Source organism: Oncorhynchus masou, chromosome 8 (assembly GCF_036934945.1).
Source record: "Oncorhynchus masou masou isolate Uvic2021 chromosome 8, UVic_Omas_1.1, whole genome shotgun sequence".
Classification (NCBI taxonomy): domain Eukaryota; kingdom Metazoa; phylum Chordata; class Actinopteri; order Salmoniformes; family Salmonidae; genus Oncorhynchus; species Oncorhynchus masou.
The window spans coordinates 4,904,965-4,930,528 of record NC_088219.1 but is presented as its reverse complement, the minus strand read 5'-3'; the positions used below and the strand labels follow the sequence as shown (position 1 = coordinate 4,930,528).

Here is a 25,564-nt window from a genome sequence, read left to right as displayed (position 1 = left end):
TAGTGGTTAGAGAGGAGGGGCGGCAGGTAGCCTAGTGGTTGGAGTGTAGAGGCGGCAGGTAGCCTAGTGGTTGGAGTGTAGTGGTGGCAGGTAGCCTAGTGGTTAGAGAGGAGGGGCGGCAGGTAGCCTAGTGGTTAGAGCGGCAGGTAGCCTAGTGGTTACAGTGTAGGGGCGGCAGGTAGCCTAGTGGTTACAGTGTAGGGGAGGCAGGGTAGCCTAGTGGTTAGAGTGTAGGGGCTACAGGTAGCCTAGTGGTTAGAGTGTTGAGGCGGCAGGTAGCCTAGTGGTTTGAGCGTAGGGGCGGCAGGTAGCCTAGTGGTTAGAGTGTAGGGGCGGCAGGTAGCCTTGTGGTTAGAGTGTAGGGGCGGCAGGTAGCCTTGTGGTTAGAGTGTAGGGGCGGCAGGTAGCCTAGTGGTTAGAGTGTAGGGGCGGCAGGTAGCCTAGTGGTTAGAGTGTAGAGGCGGCAGGCAGCCTAGTGGTTAGAGTGTAGGGGCGGCAGGGTAGCCTAGTGGTTAGAGTGGAGGGGCGGCAGGGTAGCCTAGTGGTTAGAGCGTTTGGGCCAGTAACAGAAAGGTTGCTGGATCGAATCCCCGAGCTGACAAGGTAAAAATCTGTCGTTCTGCCCCCTGAACTTGCAGTTAACCCACTGTTCCCAGGCCGTCATTGTAAATAAGAATGTGTTCTTAACTGACTTGACTAGTTAAATAAAGGGTTAAAAAATAAAAAGTACATTTATGTATGTCGGAGGAACTGGGAGACAAATGACCGTCTTCTATGGATGACTAAAGTATTGTTCTCCTTGTCTTCTTCTTCTTTTGTCTTCTTCTCCTTGTCTTCTTCTGTCTTCTGTCTTCTGTCTTCTGTCTTCTTCTTCTGTCTTCTTCTGTCACCTTCTTCTTTTCTTCTTCCGTCTTCTTCTTTTGTCTACTTCTTCTTTTGTCTTCTTCTCCTTCTGTCTTCTTCTGTCACCTTCTTCTTCTGTCTTCTTCTGTCACCTTCTTCCGTCTTCTTCCTTCTTCCGTCTTCTTCTTCTGTCACCTTCTTCCGTCTTCTTCTTCTGTCACCTTCTTCTTCTGTCACCTTCTTCCTTCTATCTTCTTCTGTCTGCAGGTGATCTTCCTGGATGACCAGGTGTCTTCCTTCATCCAGATCCGTGGTTCCATTCCTCTGTTCTGGGAGCAACCAGGAATACAGGTAGGACAATGGGTCTGCACCTGACAATATGGAAGCTGTAAATATTGACTTCAGTAGGATCGCGCACTCAAACTATATACAGTGGATCGCGCACTCAAACTATATACAGTGGATCGCGCACTCAAACTATATACAGTGGATCGCGCACTCAAAACTATATACAGTGGATCGCGCACTCAAACTATATACAGTGGATCGCGCACTCAAACTATATACAGTGGATCGCGCACTCAAACTATATACAGTGGATCGCGCACTCAAACTATATACAGTGGATCGCGCACTCAAACTATATACAGTGGATCGCGCACTCAAACTATATACAGTGGATCGCGCACTCAAACTATATACAGTGGATCGCGCACTCAAACTATATACAGTGGATCGCGCACTCAAACTATATACAGTGGATCGCGCACTCAAACTATATACAGTGGATCGCGCACTCAAACTATATACAGTGGATCGCGCACTCAAACTATATACAGTGGATCGCGCACTCAAACTATATACAGTGGATCGCGCACTCAAACTATATACAGTGGATCGCGCACTCAAACTATATACAGTGGATCGCGCGCACTCAAACTATATACAGTGGATCGCGCACTCAAACTATATACAGTGGATCGCGCACTCAAACTATATACAGTGGATCGCGCACTCAAACTATATACAGTGGATCGCGCACTCAAACTATATACAGTGGATCGCGCACTCAAACTATATACAGTGGATCGCGCACTCAAACTATATACAGTGGATCGCGCACTCAAACTATATACAGTGGATCGCGCACTCAAACTATATACAGTGGATCGCGCACTCAAACTATATACAGTGGATCGCGCACTCAAACTATATACAGTGGATCGCGCACTCAAACTATGGATAAACTATATACAGTGGATCGCGCACTCAAACTATATACAGTGGATCGCGCACTCAAACTATATACAGTGGATCGCGCACTCAAACTATATACAGTGGATCGCGCACTCAAACTATATACAGTGGATCGCGCACTCAAACTATATACAGTGGATGGATCAAACTATATACAGTGGATCGCACTCAAACTATATACAGTGGATCGCGCACTCAAACTATATACAGTGGATCGCGCACTCAAACTATATACAGTGGATCGCGCACTCAAACTATATACAGTGGATCGCGCACTCAAACTATATACAGTGGATCGCGCACTCAAACTATATACAGTGGATCGTGGATCGCACTCAAACTATATACAGTGGATCGCGCACTCAAACTATATACAGTGGATCAAACTATATACAGCGCGCACTCAAACTATATACAGTGGATCGCGCACTCAAACTATATACAGTGGATCGCGCACTCAAACTATATACAGTGGATCGCACTCAAACTCAAACTATATACAGTGGATCGCGCACTCAAACTATATACAGTGGATCGCGCACTCAAACTATATACAGTGGATCGCGCACTCAAACTATATACAGTGGATCGCGCACTCAAACTATATACAGTGGATCGCGCACTCAAACTATATACAGTGGATCGCGTGGATCACTCAAACTATATACAGTGGATCGCGCACTCAAACTATATACAGTGGATCGCGCACTCAAACTATATACAGTGGATCGCGCACTCAAACTATATACAGTGGATCGCGCACTCAAACTATATACAGTGGATCGCGCACTCAAACTATATACAGTGGATCGCGCACTCAAACTATATACAGTGGATCGCGCACTCAAACTATATACAGTGGATGGACTCAAACTATATACAGTGGATCAAAACTATATACAGTGGATCGTGGATCGCACTCAAACTATATACAGTGGATCGCGCACTCAAACTATATACAGTGGATCGCGCACTCAAACTATATACAGTGGATCGCGCACTCAAACTATATACAGTGGATCGCGCACTCAAACTATATACAGTGGATCGCGCACTCAAACTATATACAGTGGATCGCGCACTCAAACTATATACAGTGGATCGCGCACTCAAACTATATACAGTGGATCGCGCACTCAAACTATATACAGTGGATCGCGCACTCAAACTATATACAGTGGATCGCGCACTCAAACTATATACAGTGGATCGCGCACTCAAACTATATACAGTGGATCGCGCACTCAAACTATATACAGTGGATCGCGCACTCAAACTATATACAGTGGATCGCGCACTCAAACTATATACAGTGGATCGCGCACTCAAACTATATACAGTGGATCGCGCACTCAAACTATATACAGTGGATCGCGCACTCAAACTATATACAGTGGATCGCGCACTCAAACTATATACAGTGGATCGCGCACTCAAACTATATACAGTGGATCGCGCACTCAAACTATATACAGTGGATCGCGCACTCAAACTATATACAGTGGATCGCGCACTCAAACTATATACAGTGGATCGCGCACTCAAACTATATACAGTGGATCGCGCACTCAAACTATATACAGTGGATCGCGCACTCAAACTATATACAGTGGATCGCGCACTCAAACTATATACAGTGGATCGGATCAAACTATATACAGTGGATCGCGCACTCAAACTATATACAGTGGATCGCGCACTCAAACTATATACAGTGGATCGCGCACTCAAACTATATACAGTGGATCGCGCACTCAAACTATATACAGTGGATCGCGCACTCAAACTATATACAGTGGATCGCGCACTCAAACTATATACAGTGGATCAGTGGATCGCACTCAAACTGGATATAAACAGTGGATCGCGCACTCAAACTATATACAGTGGATCGCGCACTCAAACTATATACAGTGGATCGCGCACTCAAACTATATACAGTGGATCGCGCACTCAAACTATATACAGTGGATCGCGCACTCAAACTATATACAGTGGATCGCGCACTCAAACTATATACAGTGGATCGCGCACTCAAACTATATACAGTGGATCGCGCACTCAAACTATATACAGTGGATCAAACTATATACAGTGGATCGCGCACTCAAACTATATACAGTGGATCGCGCACTCAAACTATATACAGTGGATCGCGCACTCAAACTATATACAGTGGATCGCGCACTCAAACTATATACAGTGGATCGCGCACTCAAACTATATACAGTGGATCGCGCACTCAAACTATATACAGTGGATCGCGCACTCAAACTATATACAGTGGATCGCGCACTCAAACTATATACAGTGGATCGCGCACTCAAACTATATACAGTGGATCGCGCACTCAAACTATATACAGTGGATCGCGCACTCAAACTATATACAGTGGATCGCGCACTCAAACTATATACAGTGGATCAGTGGATCGCACTCAAACTATATACAGTGGATCGCGCACTCAAACTATATACAGTGGATCGCGCACTCAAACTATATACAGTGGATCGCGCACTCAAACTATATACAGTGGATCGCGCACTCAAACTATATACAGTGGATCGCGCACTCAAACTATATACAGTGGATCGCGCACTCAAACTATATACAGTGGATCGCGCACTCAAACTATATACAGTGGATCGCGCACTCAAACTATATACAGTGGATCGCGCACTCAAACTATATACAGTGGATCGCGCACTCAAACTATATACAGTGGATCGCGCACTCAAACTATATACAGTGGATCGCGCACTCAAACTATATACAGTGGATCGCGCACTCAAACTATATACAGTGGATCGCGCACTCAAACTATATACAGTGGATCGCGCACTCAAACTATATACAGTGGATCGCGCACTCAAACTATATACAGTGGATCGCGCAAACTCAAACTATAAACTATATACAGTGGATCGCGCACTCAAACTATATACAGTGGATCGCGCACTCAAACTATATACAGTGGATCGCGCACTCAAACTATATACAGTGGATCGCGCACTCAAACTATATACAGTGGATCGCGCACTCAAACTATATACAGTGGATCGCGCACTCAAACTATATACAGTGGATCGCGCACTCAAACTATATACAGTGGATCGCGCACTCAAACTATATACAGTGGATCGCGCACTCAAACTATATACAGTGGATCGCGCACTCAAACTATATACAGTGGATCGCGCACTCAAACTATATACAGTGGATCGCGCACTCAAACTATATACAGTGGATCGCGCACTCAAACTATACAGTGGATCGCGCACTCAAACTATATACAGTGGATATACAGTGGATCGCGCACTCAAACTATATACAGTGGATCGCGCACTCAAACTATATACAGTGGATCGCGCACTCAAACTATATACAGTGGATCTATATACAGTGGATCGCACTCAAACTATATACAGTGGATCGCGCACTCAAACTATATACAGTGGATCGCGCACTCAAACTATATACAGTGGATCGCGCACTCAAACTATATACAGTGGATCGCGCACTCAAACTATATACAGTGGATCGCGCACTCAAACTATATACAGTGGATCGCGCACTCAAACTATATACAGTGGATCGCGCACTCAAACTATATACAGTGGATCGCGCACTCAAACTATATACAGTGGATCGCGCACTCAAACTATATACAGTGGATCGCGCACTCAAACTATATACAGTGGATCGCGCACTCAAACTATATACAGTGGATCGCGCACTCAAACTATATACAGTGGATCGCGCACTCAAACTATATACAGTGGATCGCGCACTCAAACTATATACAGTGGATCGCGCACTCTAACTATATACAGTGGATCGCGCACTCTAACTATATACAGTACCAGTCAACAGTTTGGACACACCTACTCATTCCAGGGTTTTTCTTTATTTTTTACTATTTTTTAATAGTAAAGACAAAACTATGAAATAACACATGTAGTAACCAAAAAAGTGTTAACCTCTATAGGGTTCACCGGCCAACATCCGGTGAAATTGCATAGCTCCAAATTCAAATTAAATTACCATAAATATTTAACTTTCATGAAATCACAAGTGTAATAAATCAAAAATAAAGCTTAACTTGTTGTTAATCCAGCCGTTGTGTCAGATTTCAAAAAGGCTTTTCGGCGAAAGCAAACCATGCGATTATCTGAGGATAGGGCTCAGCACACAAAACATTACATACAGTTACCAGCCAAGTAGATTAGTCATGAAAGTCAGAAATGGCAATAAAATTAATCACTTACCTTTGATCTTCGTATGGTTGCACTCAAAAGACTCCCAGTTACACAATAAATGTTTGTTTTGTTCGATAAAGTTCCTCTTTATATCCAAAAACCTCAATTTTGTTGGCGCGCAATGTTTAGTAACCCAATGGCTCAAATGCGATCACAACAAGCAGACGGAAATTCCAAATAGTATCGGTAAAGTTTGTAGAAACATGTCAAACGATGTTTATAATCAATCGTCAGGTTGTTTTTAGCCTAAATAATCAATAATATTTCAATAATTTGCAAATAATTTAATTAAAAATCCTACAATGTGATTTTCTGGATTTTTTTTCTCATTTTGTCTGTTATAGTTGAAGTGTACCTATGATGAAAATTACAGGCCTCTCATCTTTTTAAGTAGGAGAACTTGCACAATTGGTGGCTGACTAAATACTTTTTTGCCCCACTGTATATGCATATCCTAGCTTCTGGGTCTGAGTAGCAGGCAGTTTACTTTGGGCACGCTTTTCATCCGGAGGTGAAAATAGTGCCCCCTACCCTAGTGAGGTTAAACAAATCAAAATATATTTTAGATTCTTCAAAGTAGCCACTTTTTGCCGTAAAGACAGCTTTGCACACTCTTGGCATTCTCTCAACCAGCTTCACCTGGAATAATTTTCCAACAGTCTTGAAGGAGTTCCCACATATGCTGAGCACTTGTTGGCTGCTTTTCCTTCACTCTGCGGTCCAATACATCCCAAACCATCTCAACTGAGTTGAGGTTGGGTGATTGTGGAGGCCAGGTCATCTGATGCAGCACTCCATCACTCCTTCTTGGCCAAATAGCCTTTACAAAGCCTGAAGGTGTGTTGGGTCATTGTCCTGTTGAAAACAAATTATAGCCCCACTAAGCGCCAACCAGATGGTATGGCATATTGCTAAAGAATGCTGTGGTAGCCATGCTGGTCAAGTGTGCCTTGAATGCTAAATAAATCACAGTCACCAGCAAAGCACCATCACACCTCCTCCTCCATGCTTCACGGTGGAAACCACACATGTGGCGATCATCCGTTCACCTACTCTGCCTCTCACAAAGACACAGCGGTTGGAACCCAAAAATCTCAAATTTGGACTCATCAGACCAAAAGACAGATTTTCACCGGTCTAATGACCATTGCTTGTGTTTCTTGGCCCAAGCAAGTCTCTTCTTCTTATTGGTGTCCTTTAGGTTTCTTTGCAGCGGAAGGCCAGCATCCTGGAGTCGCCTCTTCACTGTTGACGTTGAGACTGGTGTTTTGCGGGTACTATTTAATAAAGCTGCCAGTTGAGGACTTGTGAGGCATCTGTTTCTCAAACTAGACACTCTAATGTACTTGTCCTCTTGCTCAGTTGTGCACCGGGGCCTCCCACTCCTTTTTCTAATCTGGTTAGAGCCAGTCTGTGCTGTTCTGTGAACGGAGTAGTACACAGCGTTGTACGAGATCTTCAGTTTCTTGGCAATTTCTCGCATGGAATAGCCTTCATTTCTCAGAACAAGAATAGACTGACGAGTTTCAGAAGAAAGTCCATTTTAAGCCTGTAATCGATAATTGCAAAAGGGTTTTCTAATGATCAATTAGCCTTTTAAAATGATAAACTTGGATTAGCTAACACAAGGTGCCATTGGAACACAGGAGTGATGGTTGCTGATAATGGGCCTCTGTACGCCTATGTAGATATTCCATAAAGAAATCAGCCGTTTCCAGCTACAATAGTAATTTACAACATTAACAATGTCTACACTGTATTGCTGATCAATTTGATGTTATTTTAATGGACAAGAAACTTGCTTTTCTTTCAAAAACAAGGACATTTCTAAGTGACCCCAAACTTTTGAACGGTAGTGTATTTTAACATTATACACACAGTGGCCAGTTTATTAGATACACCCATTTAGTACCATGTCGGACCCACATTTGCCTCCATAACAGCCTGAATTCTTCGGGCCGTGGGAATGTTGCTCAATTGGTATCAAGGAACCTAACGTGTGGCAGGAACACATTCCCCACCCCATTACACCACCTCCACCAGCCTGTACTGTTGACAACAGCCAGGATGGGGCCATGGACTCATGCTGCTTATGCCAAATCCTGACTGCCATCAGCATGACGCAACATGCCATTTTACAGTGTTGGTGATCACGTGTCCCCTGGAGCCACTTCTTCTTGTTTTTAGCTGACACGAGTGGAACAAGTTGTGGTAGTCTGATGCAATCGCCCATGTGTTGTTGTGGGTTCCAAAATGTCGTTCTGTTCACAACTGTTTATACTGCGCCGTTATTTGCCTGTTTGCTGCCCTGCCTGTTAGCCTGCACGGTTCTTGCCATTCTCCTTCGGACCTTCTCATCAACAGGCTGTTTTTTTTTTTGTACGTCGCTACGTGGATAGAAACCAACATGGCAGAGGAGCTGTTCCGCTAATACCATCCGTCACTGAAAGTTACAGAGCCTTCAGAAAGTAGTGCCATAGGGCTCTGGTCTAAAGTAGTACATTTGAACTTTTTTTCACGTTTTATTGTGTTCCAGCCTGAATTTAAAACGGATTACATTTAGATGTTGTGTCACTGCCCCACACAGACAATACACCGTAATGTCAATGTAGAATTATGTTGTGACACATTTTTACAAATGATATACACATGAAAATATGAAATGTTTTGAGTCAGTAAGTATACAAACCCTTTGTTATGGCAAACTTAAATAAACTCCGAAGTAAAAATGTAGATATCAGTAAAACCACGGTGCCTCGAGGGACCCCCCCCCCGTCAAGCTATTGAGCATTCTAAAAGTGTAATTAATATGTTTCATATATATTATCGCAAATGTTTTAATAATTTGTTTATCTTTATGACGGTGTCAGGTAACATTCGATTACGATTTTTATTTTAAATAACACAATAGCATTTTCAATAGTTTGTTACAATTGTTTTTTTTGTTTGTTTTTTTTTTAACACAGTTTTGACATAAATCTTTGACAAGACCTGAAAATGGTTGTCTAGCAATGATCAACAAGCAATTTGACAGAGTTTGAAGTATTTTGAAAAGAATAATGGGCAAATGTTGCACAATCCAGGTTTGTAAAGTTCTTAGAGACTTACCCAGAAAGAGACGGCTGTCATCGCTGCCAAACGTGCTTCTACAAGTATAGACTCAGGCATGTGAATACTCATGTAAATGAGGTGTTTCTGAATTTCATTTTCAATAAATGTGCAAGTATTATGTCACTGTGGAGTATTGTGACGTCACTGTGGAGTATTGTGACGTCACTGTGGAGTATTGTGACGCATTGTGGAGTATTGTGACGTCGTTGTGGAGTATTGCGACGTCACTGTGGAGTATTGTGACGTCGTTGTGGAGTATTGTGACGTCATTGTGGAGTATTGCGACGTCACTGTGGAGTATTGCGACGTCGTTGTGGAGTATTGCGACGTCACTGTGGAGTATTGTGACGTCATTGTGGAGTATTGTGACGTCATTGTGGAGTATTGTGACGTCGTTGTGGAGTATTGTGACGTCGTTGTGGAGTATTGCGACGTCACTTTGGAGCATTGTGTGACGATAGGGTCGTGAGAAAATGTATTTCGTCCGTTTTGAATTCAGGGTGTAACACAACAAAATGTGGAGTAAGTCAAGGGGTATGAATACTTTCTGGAGGCTCTGTGGTGTGAGGAGGAGACTGGAGGGGTTTGGCAACTTCTTCTATGGTAGATGAGTCACACATGGAGACAGCTCCTTCTATGGTAGACAAGCCATACAGAGAGACACCTTCTATGGTAGACAAGCCATACAGAGAGACAGCTTCTTCTATGGTAGACAAGCCATACAGAGAGACAGCTCCTTCTATGGTAGACAAGCCATACAGAGAGACACCTTCTATGGTAGACAAGCCATACAGAGAGACACCTTCTATGGTAGACAAGCCATACAGAGAGACACCTTCTATGGTAGACAAGCCATACAGAGAGACACCTTCTATGGTAGACAAGCCATACAGAGAGACACCTTCTATGGCAGACAAGCCATACAGAGAGACACCTTCTATGGTAGACAAGTCATACAGAGAGACACCTTCTATGGTAGACAAGCCATACAGAGATACACCTTCTTCTATGGTCGACAAGCCATACAGAGAGACACCTTCTTCTATGGTCGACAAGCCATACAGAGAGACACCTTCTATGGTCGACAAGCCATACAGAGAGACAGCTTCTATGGTCGACAAGCCATACAGAGAGACACCTTCTTTGGTAGACAAGCCATACAGAGAGACAGCTCCTTCTATGGTCGACAAGCCATTACATAACAATGAATGGACACCGAGAGGAGTTGGCTGATAAAAACAGGCTGAACCACCAGGCTACCGGAAGAGGCTTTGGTAGTAATCCCTTCCATCAGCTGTCTCTCTGGCAATTTAGCCAGGGGACAAGGTTACTTTGGTAGTAAGTTGTAAGTAGCCTTGTCCGAGCCAGAACGGCCCACAGGGCTGGAGCCCATCTCCTGTTTCTGTAGCGTGAGGCAGTTTGATGTACAAGAACGTCCCTGGACAGGTTTCTAGTAGCAGCAAAACAAAAGTCTCAGTGTAGACTCCAGCAGCATGGCAGTAAAGACTCCAGCAGCATGGCAGAAAAGACTCCAGCAGCATGGCAGAAAAGACTCCAGCAGCATGGCAGTATAGTAAACCATGGCTGTATAGTAAACCATGGCTGTATAGTAAACATGGCTGTATAGTAAACCATGGCAGTATAGTAAACCATGGCAGTATAGCAAACCATGGCTGTATAGTAAACCATGGCAGTATAGTAAAACATGGCTGTATAGTAAACATGGCTGTATAGTAAACCATGGCTTTATAGTAAACCATGGCTTTATAGTAAACCATGGCTGTGGCAGTAAACCATGGCTGTGGGCAGTAAACCATGGCTGTATAGTAAACCATGGCTGTATAGTAAACATGGCTGTATAGTAAACCATGGCTGTATAGTAAACCATGGCTGTATAGTAAACCATGGCTGTATAGTAAACCATGGCTGTATAGTAAACCATGGCAGTATAGTAAACATGGCTGTATAGTAAACCATGGCAGTATAGTAAACCATGGCAGTATAGTAAACCATGGCAGTATAGTAAACCATGGCAGTATAGTAAACCATGGCTGTATAGTAAACCATGGCTATGGGCAGTAAACCATGGCTGTATAGTAAACCATGGCTGTATAGTAAACCATGGCTGTATAGTAAACCATGGCTGTATAGTAAACCATGGCTGTATAGTAAACCATGGCTGTATAGTAAACCATGGCTGTATAGTAAACCATGGCTGTATAGTAAACCATGGCTGTATAGTAAACCATGGCTGGGCAGTTAAACCATGGCTGTGGGCAGTAAACCATGGCTGTATAGTAAACCATGGCTGTATAGTAAACCATGGCTGTATAGTAAACCATGGCTGTATAGTAAACCATGGCTGTATAGTAAACCATGGCTGTATAGTAAACCATGGCTGTATAGTAAACCATGGCTGTAAAGACTCCAGCAGCATGGCTGTGTGTCCTGTGCAGTTTCTAGGCCTGTAGAATGTAACGGTAACCTCTGTGTAACAACATTAATTATTCAAGACCTCCAGCCTCCCTAGAAGCGTGTTTATTGGCTGACTGACTGAAGAGGCTCATCTCAATAGGTTGTCCAGGTGTTCAATTTATTCTCTATTGTTTTTCTCACAGTCAGACCTCCTCCTTCAATGGCCAAACCTTGAATTCTGCACCTGTGTCACAAAAAAACAAAACAAACAACAACACTATTTTGCTCAAAACATATATATATTTTACCCTTAAGTGTGTGTACTTGACTGCATGTGTTCTTGGAATATTGGTTTTCAACAGGAAAGTAATAGCTGGAGTGGGACTTGTAATAAGCACTGTGAGGACAGGCAGAGGGTGATGTCATGCCAGCCCAGGCTAGCTGCATGATGGGAGGTAATAAATCACACAAACAGTCATATGTTCAGGTACACCTACCTGAGGCAAAGGGGAGAGGAAAGGTAGTGTTGATTTGACGGAGGAGGCTGAGGGGGAAACAGGCTGAGGCCCGTAGTGGGGGAAGACAGAGCCTCAAGGAGCATTTACCAATATCCCTTCTGAGTCTGCCAGGGTGTGCCCCTGTGTGTGTGTGTGCCCCTGTGTGTGTGTGCCCCTGTGTGTGTGTGTGTGTGCCCGTGTGTGTGTCCCCGTGTGTGTGTGCCCGTGTGTGTGTGTGCTCGTGTGTGTGTGTGTGTGCTCGTGTGTGTTTGTGTGTGCCCCTGTGTGTGTGTGTGCCCCTGTGTGTGTGTGTGCCTGTGTGCGTGTGCCTGTGTGTGTGTGTGTGTGCCCCTGTGTGTGTGTGCCCCTGTGTGTGTGTGTGCCCGTGTGTGTGTGCCCGTGTGTGTGTGTGCTCGTGTGTGTGTGTGTGTGTGTGCCCCTGTGTGTGTGTGCCCGTGTGTGTGTGCCCGTGTGTGTGTGCCCGTGTGTGTGTGCCCGTGTGTGTGTGTGTGTGCTCGTGTGTGTGTGTGTGTGCCCCTGTGTGTGTGTGCCCCTGTGTGTGTGTGTGCCTGTGTGCGTGTGCCTGTGTGTGTGTGTGGAGTGAGAGCACGGGGTGTGTGTGTGTGTACTTAGCTGTGTCTGTGACTCACTCAGTGTGACTCAGTCTGTGCAAGACATGAGAGAAGGAACGAGAGGCCAGTAATGGGAAGGTAGAAACGGACAGATGGACAGATTGAGACAGATGGACAGATTGAGGCGGAGCCAGCGAGATAGCATGCGGATTCTGACAGACACCAGGACAATGGAGGACTGCTTCCTCCCCCTGTTTAGGACACGCCAGTCCCCCTCTGTCCGTGACAGACAACCAGGCTGAAATGGCACCCTATTCCCTATATAGTGCCCTACTTTATACCAGAGTCCTATGGCACCCTATTCCCTATATAGTGCACTACTTTAGACCAGAGCCCTATGGCACCCTATTCCCTATATAGTGCACTACTTTAGACCAGAGCCCTATGACACCCTATTCCCTATATATAGTGCACTACTTTAGACCAGAGCCCTATGGCACCCTATTCCCTATATAGTGCACTACTTTAGACCAGAGCCCTATGGCACCCTATTCCCTATATATAGTGCACTACTTTAGACCAGAGCCCTATGGAACCCTATTCCCTATATATAGTGCACTACTTTAGACGAGAGCCGTATGGCACCCTATTCCCTATATAGTGCACTACTTCAGACCAGAGCCCTATGGCACCCTATTCCCTATATAGTGCACTACTTTAGACCAGAGCCCTATGGAACCCTATTCCCTATATATATATAGTGCACTGCTAGCATCTGTTACTAAACCAATAACTAGGCAGCTAATATTGTTGCACTCGCTAAGTCTAGAGGTCTTAGGTCTCGTTAACTGGTCTGTAACCTGATTAAAGATGTGTATGTACAGTACCAATCAACAGTTTGGACACGCGTACTCATTCAAGGGTTTTTCTTTATTTTTTTACATTGTAGAAGAATAGCGAAGACATCAAAACTATAAAATAACCCATATGGAATCATGTAGTAAACAAAATAGTGTTAAACAAATCAATATATATTTTTATCTTTGAGATTCTTCGAAAGTAGCCACCCTTTTGCTTTGATGAACAGCTTTTTGCACACTCTTGGCATCCTCTCAACCAGCTGGAATGCTTTTCCATGAATACCCCATAGACCAAATGCTACTTGCTCATGTCAGAGGCAGAAGGATGAGTGTAATGATTCTGGACGGCCAGATTGCTAGGAGAAAATGGCAAGCAGCAGCCATATGGGGGAATCGTAGGTGGCTTGTTCCAGCTAGTTTAAAAAAAATCTTGTTCTAGATACCATGTCTTTTTTAAATGTATTTTTTATGTTGTTTTGACAAGAGGTCAACCTATTCGGATTTTTCAACGCCGATACCGATTATCGGAGGACCCCAAAAAAGCCACTACTGATTAATCAGCCGTTTAATTATTATTATTTAAAAAAAATATATATACATATTTTTTTATATTATTTTGTAATAATGACAATTACAACAATACTAAATGAACAATGAACCCATTTATTTTAACTTAATATAATACATAAATAAAATCTATTTAGTCTCAAAAAAATGAATGAAACATGTTCAATTTGGTTTAAATAATGCAAAAACGCATGTAAAAATGCTAACGTTTAAGTTCCTTGCTCAGAACATATGAAAGCTGGTGGTTCAATGTTCCCAGGTAAGTCGTTTTAGGTTGTAGTTATTATTGGAATTATAGGACTATTTCCCTCTATACCATTTCTATTTCATTAACATTTAACTATTGGATGTTCTTATAGGCACTGTAGTATTGCCAGCTTGAAGTCACAAACAGCGCTGTGATTCAAGCATTGCTAAGAGCTGCTCGCAATCGCAGGAAAGTGATGTTTGAATGAATGCTTTATGAGCCTGCTGGTGCCAACCACCACTCAGTCAGACTGCTCTATCAAATCATGGACTTAATTATAATAAACACACAGAAATACGAGCCTTTGGTCATCAATATGGTAAAATCCGGAAACTATCATTTCGAAAACAAAATGTTTATTCTTTCAGTGAAATACGAAGCGTTCTGTATTTTATCTAACGGGTGGCATCCATCAGTCTAAATATTCTTGTTAAATCGCACAACCTTCAATGTTATGTCATAATTATGTAAAATTCTGGCAAATTAATGATTGTCTTTGTTTGGAAGAGAAACAGTTCTCAACGAGCCAGGTGGCCCGAACTGCTGCATTATAACCCTGACTCTGCTTGCACTGAACGCAAGAGAATTGACACAATATCCCTAGTTAATATTCCCTCCCGGTCTCCCTCCCGGTCTCTCTCCCTGTCTCTCTCTCTCCCTGTCTCTCCCTCTCCCGGTCTCTCTCCCGGTCTCTCTCCCGGTCTCTCTCCCGGTCTCTCTCCCGGTCTCTCTTCCGGTCTCTCTCCCGGTCTCTCTCTCTCTTTCCTAAAGGTGGGCTCTCATCGCGTCAAGCTCTCCAGAGGGTACGAGGCCAACGCACCGGCTTTTGAGAGGTAATTATTCTGTTTCCTTCAGTCTTGTTCGCTGCGTAAACCTCACAGTAGTGAGAGGAGATGAGAGGAGACACCCCCTTGTCCTCTGGATGATGAGCTTTATACTGAAGCAGTTGGTTGAAAGGAAAGCACTGGGCCACCAGATAAGACTGGACACTGTGTGCATCCAAAATGGTATCCTATTAGCCTTATATAGTGGACCAGAGTCATATTGGGGATAGTGCACTACTCTGGACCAGAGTCATATTGGGGATAGGGCACTACTCTGGACCAGAGTCATAATGGGGATAGGGCACTACTCTGGACCAGAGTCATATTGGGGATAGGGCACTACTCTGGACCAGAGTCATATTGGGGATAGGGCACTACTCTGGACCAGAGTCATATTGGGGATAGGGCACTACTCTGGACCAGAGTCATATTGGGGATAGGGCACTACTCTGGACCAGAGTCATATTGGGGATAGGGCACTACTCTGGACCAGAGTCATATTGGGGATAGTGCACTACTCTGGACCAGAGTCATATTGGGGATAGTGCACTACTCTGGACCAGAGTCATATTGGGGATAGGGCACTACTTTGGACCAGAGTCATATTGGGGATAGGGCACTACTCTGGACCAGAGTCATATTGGGGATAGTGCACTACTTTGGACCAGAGTCATATTGGGGATAGGGCACTACTCTGGACCAGAGTCATATTGGGGATAGTGCACTACTCTGGACCAGAGTCATATTGGGGATAGGGCACTACTCTGGACCAGAGTCATATTGGGGATAGTGCACTACTTTGGACCAGAGTCATATTGGGGATAGTGCACTACTCTGGACCAGAGTCATATTGGGGGTAGTGCACTACTCTGGACCAGAGTCATATTGGGGATAGTGCACTACTCTGGACAAGAGTCATATTGGGGATAGGGCACTACTCTGGACCAGAGTCATATTGGGGATAGTGCACTACTCTGGACCAGAGTCATATTGGGGATAGTGCACTACTCTGGACCAGAGTCATATTGGGGATAGTGCACTACTCTGGACCAGAGTCATATTGGGGATAGGGCACTACTCTGGACCAGAGTCATATTGGGGATAGGGCACTACTCTGGACCAGAGTCATATTGGGGATAGTGCACTACTCTGGACCCGAGTCATATTGGGGATAGGGCACTACTCTGGACCCGAGTCATATTGGGGATAGGGCACTACTCTGGACCAGAGTCATATTGGGGATAGGGCACTACTCTGGACCAGAGTCATATTGGGGATAGTGCACTACTCTGGACCAGAGTCATATTGGGGATAGGGCACTACTCTGGACCAGAGTCATATTGGGGATAGGGCACTACTCTGGACCAGAGTCATATTGGGGATAGGGCACTACTCTGGACCAGAGTCATATTGGGGATAGTGCACTACTCTGGACCAGAGTCATATTGGGGATAGTGCACTACTCTGGACCAGAGTCATATTGGGGATAGTGCACTACTCTGGACCAGAGTCATATTGGGGATAGTGCACTACTCTGGACCAGAGTCATATTGGGGATAGGGCACTACTCTGGACCAGAGTCATATTGGGTAGAGAAGGGAGCGTTCAGGGAGCGTTTTGAGGGAGCGTTCAGTTGGCATGCTGACTGCAGGAATGTCCACCAGAGCTGTTGCCAGTTAATTTAATGTTCATTTCTCTACCATAATCCGCCTCCAACATTGTTTTATGGAATTTGGCAGTACGTACAACCAGCCTCACAACCACAGACCAGGTGTAACCACGCCAGCCCAGGATCTCAACATCTGGCTTTTTCACCTGTGGGATCATCTGAGACTATCCACCTGGATAGCTGATGAAACTGTAGTGGGGTCTTCTGTCTGTGGGGCTTCTCTGTCTGAGTGGGGCTTCTCTGTCTGAGGGGCTTCTCTGTCTGAGTGGGGCTTCTCTGTCTGAGTGGGGCTTCTCTGTAGTGGGGCTTCTCTGTCTGAGTGGGGCTTCTCTGTCTGAGTGGGGCTTCTCTGTCTGAGTGGGGCTTCTCTGTCTGAGTGGGGCTTCTCTTTCTAAGTGGGGCTTCTCTGTCTGAGTGGGGCTTCTCTGTCTGAGTGGGGCTTCTCTGTCTGAGTGGGGCTTCTCTGTCTGAGTGGGGTCTAATGTCTGTGGGGCTTCTCTGTAGTGGGGTCTTCTGTCTGAGTGGGGCTTCTCTGTAGTGGGGTCTTCACTGAGGCTGTTTCCTTTGATGATGTCGTAATGCATCTGACTCTCGGGTGTCACCTTCTGGGGGGGGGGTGTTGTCTGTGGGATTGATATCTCACCTGTGTATGTGACTGTGTTCCAGAGTGATATCTCACCTGTGTATGTGACTCTGTTCCAGAGTGATATCTCACCTGTGTATGTGACTCTGTTCCAGAGTGATATCTCACCTGTGTATGTGACTCTGTTCCAGAGTGATATCTCACCTGTGTATGTGACTCTGTTCCAGAGTGATATCTCACCTGTGTATGTGACTCTGTTCCAGGGTGATATCTCACCTGCGTATGTGACTCTGTTCCAGGGTGATATCTCACCTGTGTATGTGACTCTGTTCCAGGGTGATATCTCACCTGTGTATGTGACTCTGGTCCAGAGTGATATCTCACCTGTGTATGTGACTCTGTTCCAGAGTGATATCTCACCTGTGTATGTGACTCTGTTCCAGAGTGATATCTCACCTGTGTATGTGACTCTGGTCCAGAGTGATATCTCACCTGTGTATGTGACTGTGTTCCAGAGTGATATCTCACTTGTGTATGTGACTCTGTTCCAGAGTGATATCTCACCTGTGTATGTGACTCGGTTCCAGAGTGATATCTCACCTGTGTATGTGACTCTGTTCCAGAGTGATATCTCACCTGTGTATGTGACTCTGTTCCAGACACTTCAGTGCCCTGAGGAGGCTGTATGGGAAACAGGTGATCATCAACCTGCTAGGCATGAAGGAGGGAGAACACATGCTCAGCAAAGCATTCCAGGTACATAACCCCTCCTATAACCCATAACTCCTCCTATAACCCTTAACCCCTACAACCCTTAACCTCGAACTCCTCCTATAACCCTTAACCCCAAACTCCCCCTATAACCCTTAACCCCAAACTCCCCCTATAACCCTTAACCCCAAACTCATCCTATAACCCTTAACCCCAAACTCCTCCTATAACCCTTAACCCCAAACTCCTCCTATAACCCTTAACCCCGAACTCCTCCTATAACCCTTAACCCCAAACCCCTCCTATAACCCTTAACCCCTACCCCTCCTATAACCCTTAACCCCTACCCCTCCTATAACCCTTAACCCCAAACTCCTTCTGACCCTAACCTGTTCAGCATGAAGTAGGAAGAACACATGCTCAACAAAGCACTCCAGATACATCTAACCTTACTATAACCCCAACCCTAACCCAATCAACAAAGCAGTCCAGATACATCTAACCTTACTATAACCCCAAACCAACAAAGCATTCCAGATACATCTAACCTTACTATAACCCCAACCCTAACCCAATCAACAAAGCACTCAAGATACATCAAACCTTACTATAACCCCAACCCCAATCAACAAAGCATTCCATATACATCTAACCTTACTATAACCCCAACCCTAACCCAATCAAGAAAGCACTCCAGATACATCTAACCTTACTATAACCCCAACCCTAACCCAATCAACAAAGCATTCCAGATACATCTAACCTTACTATAACCCCAAACCAACAAAGCATTCCAGATACATCTAACCTTACTATAACCCCAAACCAACAAAGCATTCCAGATACATCTAACCTTACTATAACCCCAACCCTAACCCAATCAACAAAGCATTCCAGATACATCTAACATTACTATAACCCCAACCCTAACCCAATCAACAAAGCATTCCAGATACATCTAACCTTACTATAACCCCAACCCTAACCCAATCAACAAAGCACTCCAGATACTATAACCCCAACCATAACCCAATCAACAAAGCACTCCAGATACATCTAACCTTACTATAATGCCCAACCCTAACCCAATCAACAAAGCACTCCAGATACTATAACCCCAACCATAACCCAATCAACAAAGCACTCCAGATACATCTAACCTTACTATAACCCCAACCCTAACCCAATCAACAAAGCACTCCAGATACTATAACCCCAACCATAACCCAAACAACAAAGCACTCCAGATACATCTAACCTTACTATAACCCCAACCCTAACCCAATCAACAAAGCACTCCAGATACATCTAACCTTACTATAACCCCAACCCTAACCCAATCAAGAAAGCACTCCAGATACATCTAAACTTACTATAACCCCAACCCTAACCCAATCAACAAAGCACTCCAGATACATCTAACCTTACTATAACCCCAACCCTAACCCAATCAATAAAGCACTCCAGATACATCTAACCTTACTATAACCCCAACCCTAACCCAATCAACAAAGCACTCCAGATACATCTAACCTTACTATAACCCCAACCCCAATCAACAAAGCACTCCAGATACATCTAACCTTACTATAACCCCAAACCAACAAAGCATTCCAGATACATCTAACCTTACTATAACCCCAACCCTAACCCAATCAAGAAAGCACTTCAGATACATCTAACCTTACATTCTCCAAGGTTCATGTACCTGGAGCAGATTTCAGATTATTTTTTGAATGTATCTCTTAAATGTGACCGTCCCCCCCCCCCCCCAGAGTCACCTGAAGGCGTCCGAACACGCCGGAGCTGTGAAGATGATTAACTTTGACTACCATCAGATGGTGAAGGGCGGCAAAGCTGACAAACTCCACAGTGTCCTCAAACCTCAGCTCGACAAGTTTCTGGATGCCTGTAGCTTCTTCTGCTACTCTGGAGAGAAGGGGGTTACCAAGTGAGACCATGCACACACACACACACACACACACACACACATTTATTGTTGTTGTTTTGTTTGTTTTGTCTATCAGTAATGACAAACCCCCTAGAACCGACGACTTGAATGGAAAATGATTTGAAGATGGGAGCAGGTTATATTGCCACTCCTATTTGCTATATCTCTTATTTGCCTATCTCTTCAATCTAAGCCTATAGGAAATTGTGTGCCCTCAAGCCTGGAGGGAAGCAAAAAACTATACCCGTTAATGAAGACCCTTAGTAAACTAAGGGTCTTCATGCTGACCCTTAGTAAACTTTAGAATATTCATTTTTTTCCATTTTTAAATTTTTAATATTTTTTTTTTACCCGATACAATGGTATTTCACAATAAACAAATGAACTGACTTTCAGCACGCTAACAAGGGAAGGGCATTCAACACGTAGAGCAACTAACACAAATGACTTGATGATTGGCTGAAAATAATTGTTAAGAATGTTGTGGTAGCTGTTTAAAAAAAAAAAAAAAAAAACATTTTTTAATTAAAACTTCAGTGCATTTTTTGACATTATTGTTCATATTTTGCTTCTGAAAAAATTACAAATGTGTTATGGCTTTACACCCCCTGCTATAATGTGGATAAAGAGTTATCTGTCTAACAGAACACAGAGGGTGTTCTTTAATGGAAGCCTCTCCAACATAATCCAGGTAGAATCAGGAATTCCCCAGGGCAGCTGTTGAGGCCCATTACATTTTTAATATTTACTAACAACATGCCACTGGCTTTGAGTAAAGCCAGTGTGTCTATGTATGCGGATGACTCAACACTAGACACGTCACCTACCACAGCGACTGTATGTGTTATGGCTTTACGCCCCCTGCTATATTGTAGATAAAGAGTTACTTGTCTAACAGAACACAGAGGGTGTTATTTAATGGAAGCCTCTACAACATAATCCAGGTAGAGTTTGGCGTAACTCCGGGTAGAGTTTGGCGTAACTCCGGGTAGAGTTTGGCGTAACTCCGGGTAGAGTTTGGCGTAACTCCGGGTAGAGTTTGGCGTAACTCCGGGTAGAGTTTGGCGTAACTCAAGGTAGTTTACCTAGCCCTCACTTTTTTCTCCCTATTTTGACTAATGACCTGCCACTAGCATTAAACAAAGCCTGTCTCCATGTTTGCTGATGACTCAACATTCAACACATCAGCTACCACAGCAAATGAAAAGCATTGCAACTCTTAAAAGCTGCAGTTAGTTTTACAATGGGTGGCAATTTAATAAGATGGTACTAAATATTTCCAAAACTAAAAGCATTATATTTGGGACAAATCATTCACTAAACCCTAAACATCAACTAAATCTTGTAATGAATAATGTGGCAAATGAACAAGTTGAGGTGACTAAACTGCTTGGAGTAAACCTGGATTGTAAACTGTCATGGTCAAAACATTGATACAACAGTAGTTAAGATGAGGAGAGGTCTGTCTGTAATAAAGCGCTGCTCTGCCTTCTTAACAACACTATCAACAAGGCAGGTCCTACAGGCCCTAGTTTCTACCTTCTTAACAACTCTATCAACAAGGCAGGTCCTACAGGCTCTAGTTTCTACCTTCTTAACAACACTATCAACAAGGCAGGTCCTACAGGCCCTAGTTTCTACCTTCTTAACAACACTATCAACAAGGCAGGTCCTACAGGCCCTAGTTTCTACCTTCTTAACAACACTATCAACAAGGCAGGTCCTACAGGCCCGAGATCTGTCGCAGCTGGACTACTGACCAGTCATATGTTCAAGTATCACAAAGAGAGACATAGGCAAATTACAGTATGCCCCGAACAGAGCAGCACGGCTTGCCCTTAAATATACACCGAGAACTAACATCAATGGCATGCATGTCCATCTCTCACTGAAGCATCAGGTCACTAAAGCATCAGGTCACTGAAGCATCGGGTCACTAAAGCATCAGGTCACTAAAGCATCGGGTCACTAAAGCATCGTGTCACTAAAGCATGTCCATCTCTCCTGGCTCAAAGTAGAGGAGAGATTGACTTCATCACTACTTGTCTTCGTGAACGGTATTGACAAGCACTGAGCTGTCTTATCATATGACTAGCACACAGATCAGACACCCATAGATACCCCACAAGACCAGCAGAGGTCACAGTCTCCATGTCCAGACTTCCACATCAGGTCACTAAAGCGTCAGGTACACAGATCAGACACCCATAGATACCCCACAAGACCAGCAGAGGTCACAGTCTCCATGTCCAGACTTCCACATCAGGTCACTAAAGCGCCAGGTCACTAAAGCGTCAGGCACACAGATCAGACACCCATAGATACCCCACAAGACCAGCAGAGGTCACAGTCTCCATGTCCAGACTTCCACATCAGGTCACTAAAGCGTCAGGTCACTAAAGCGTCAGGTCAGTAAAGCGTCAGGTCAGTAAAGCGTCAGGTCACTAAAGCGCCAGGTCACTAAAGCGTCAGGTCACTAAAGCGCCAGGTCACTAAAGCGCCAGGTCACTAAAGCGTCAGGTCACTAAAGCGTCAGGTCAGTAAAGCGTCAGGTCACTAAAGCGTCAGGTCACTAAAGCGTCAGGTCACTAAAGCGCCAGGTCACTAAAGCGCCAGGTCAGTGAAGCGTCAGGTCACTAAAGCGTCAGGTCAGTAAAGCGTCAGGTCACTAAAGCGCCAGGTCAGTAAAGCGCCAGGTCACTAAAGCGTCAGGTCACTAAAGCGCCAGGTCACTAAAGCGCCAGGTCACTAAAGCGCCAGGTCACTAAAGCGCCAGGTCACTAAAGCGCCAGGTCACTAAAGCGCCAGGTCACTAAAGCGCCAGGTCACTAAAGCGCCAGGTCAGTAAAGCGTCAGGTCACTAAAGCGTCAAGTCACTAAAGCGTCAAGTCACTAAAGCGAGAAGATTTTAAAAAATCAATATGTATTACACAACACCTCACAGGGACTGTGAAGAGCCACACATTCTAACATGCAACACACACACACACACATACATATTGTAATTCTGTGGTATTGTGGATTTTATATTATAATAATGTCTTGCATAATGTTATGGGTTATTGATGATGTAAACCCTGTTTGGACCTTAAGAAGGGTTGCCTTGGCAGCAGCTAATGGGGAAGAGTTGCCTTGGCAGCAGCTAATGGGGAAGAGTTGCCTTGGCAGCAGCTAATGGGGAAGGGTTGCCTTGGCAGCAGCTAATGGGGAAGAGTTGCCTTGGCAGCAGCTAATGGGGAAGGGTTGCCTTGGCAGCAGCTAATGGGGAAGGGTTGCCTTGGCAGCAGCTAATGGGGAAGAGTTGCCTTGGCAGCAGCTAATGGGGAAGAGTTGCCTTGGCAGCAGCTAATGGGGAAGAGTTGCCTTGGCAGCAGCTAATGGGGAAGGGTTGCCTTGGCAGCAGCTAATGGGGAAGGGTTGCCTTGGCAGCAGCTAATGGGGAAGAGTTGCCTTGGGAGCAGCTAATGGATCCTAATAAATCCTCAACTCTCTTCTCCCCTTTTCCTCCTCCCCACTCCCCCCACTCTTCCTCCCCTCTTCCTCCTCTCCTTCTCCTCCCCTTCTCCTCCTCCTCTCCTTCTCCTCCTCCTCTCCCAGGTCTCAGAGTGGTACCCTCAGGACCAACTGTCTAGACTGTCTAGACAGAACCAACAGTGTCCAGGCCTACTTCGCTTTGGAGGTGAGACACACACATTCAGTCTCACACATGGACTTTAAGTTAATGGATCTGTATTTTAAGAAGCTCCTCAGTGACATGAATGTGTAGCTGGCAAAGCATGACTCATATTCGAGGAATCTCCTACCCTGACTCTCTACCCTCTCTCCATCCCTCCTTTCATCCCTCTCTCCTCCTCCTCCCTCTCCTCCTCGCTCTCTCCTCCCTCTCCCTCTCTCCTCTCCTCCTCCTCCCTTCCTCTCCTCCTCCTCTCTTCCCTCTCTCCTCTCCTCCTCCTCTCTTCCCTCTCTCCTCCTCCTCCCTCCCTCTCCTTCTCCTCCCTTCCTCTCCTCCTCCTCTCTTCCCTCTCTCCTCCTCCTCCCTCTCCCTCTCTCCTCTCCTCCTCCTCCCTTCCTCTCCTCCTCCTCTCTTCCCTCTCTCCTCCTCCCTCCCTCCCTCTCCTTCTCCCTCTCCTCCTCCTCCCTTCCTCTCCTCCTCCTCTCTTCCCTCTCTCCTCCTCCTCCTCCTCCCTCTCCTCCTCGCTCTCTCCTCCCTCTCCCTCTCCTCTCCTCCTCCTCCCTTCCTCTCCTCCTCCTCTCTTCCCTCTCTCCTCCTCCTCCTCCCTCCCTCTCCCTCTCCTCTCCTCCCCTAGATGTTACCTAAACAGCTAGAGGACATGGGTCTGACAGAGAAGCCCCAGCTGGTAGCCAGGTTTCAGGAAGTGTTCAGGTCCATGTGGACGGTTAACGGAGACTCTGTCAGCAAGATCTACGCTGGGACTGGAGCCCTGGATGGAAAGGCTAAGGTAGAAGAATATACACACACACAGACAGAACCACAGACAGACAGAGACAGACAGAGACAGACAGAGACAGACAGAGACAGACAGAGACAGACTGACAGACAGAGACTGACAGACAGAGACAGACTGACAGACAGAGACAGACTGACAGACAGAGACAGACAGACTGACAGAGACAGACAGACTGACAGAGACAGACAGACTGACAGAGACAGACAGACTGACAGAGACAGACAGACAGACAGAGACAGACAGAGACAGACAGACAGAGACAGACAGACAGAGACTGACAGACAGAGACTGACAGACAGAGACTGACAGACAGAGACTGACAGACAGAGACTGACAGACAGAGACTGACAGACAGAGACTGACAGACAGAGACTGACAGACAGAGACTGACAGACAGAGACTGACAGACAGACAGAGACTGACAGACAGACAGAGACTGACAGACAGACAGAGACTGACAGACAGACAGAGACTGACAGACAGACAGAGACTGACAGACAGACAGAGACTGACAGACAGACAGAGACTGACAGACAGACAGAGACTGACAGACAGACAGAGACTGACAGACAGACAGAGACTGACAGACAGACAGAGACTGACAGACAGACAGAGACTGACAGACAGACAGAGACTGACAGACAGACAGAGACTGACAGACAGACAGAGACTGACTGACAGACAGAGACTGACTGACAGACAGAGACTGACAGACAGACAGAGACTGAC

General features: G+C 45.1%; 1 protein-coding gene across 7 annotated transcripts in view; it reads left to right on the top strand.

The window, feature by feature from the left end:
* The window catches only part of synj1 (synaptojanin 1), a 108,636-nt gene that overhangs the window by 31,561 nt on the left and 51,511 nt on the right, over positions 1 to 25,564 (top strand). For all 7 annotated transcript variants that reach the window (XM_064971334.1, XM_064971335.1, XM_064971337.1 and 4 more), the window contains exons 6-11: positions 1,111 to 1,194; positions 15,400 to 15,461; positions 18,364 to 18,460; positions 20,191 to 20,366; positions 23,964 to 24,045; positions 24,674 to 24,826. In XM_064971334.1, coding sequence (XP_064827406.1) covers positions 1,111 to 1,194; positions 15,400 to 15,461; positions 18,364 to 18,460; positions 20,191 to 20,366; positions 23,964 to 24,045; positions 24,674 to 24,826 — 654 coding nt within the window. The remainder of the gene's footprint in view (positions 1 to 1,110; positions 1,195 to 15,399; positions 15,462 to 18,363; positions 18,461 to 20,190; positions 20,367 to 23,963; positions 24,046 to 24,673; positions 24,827 to 25,564) is intronic.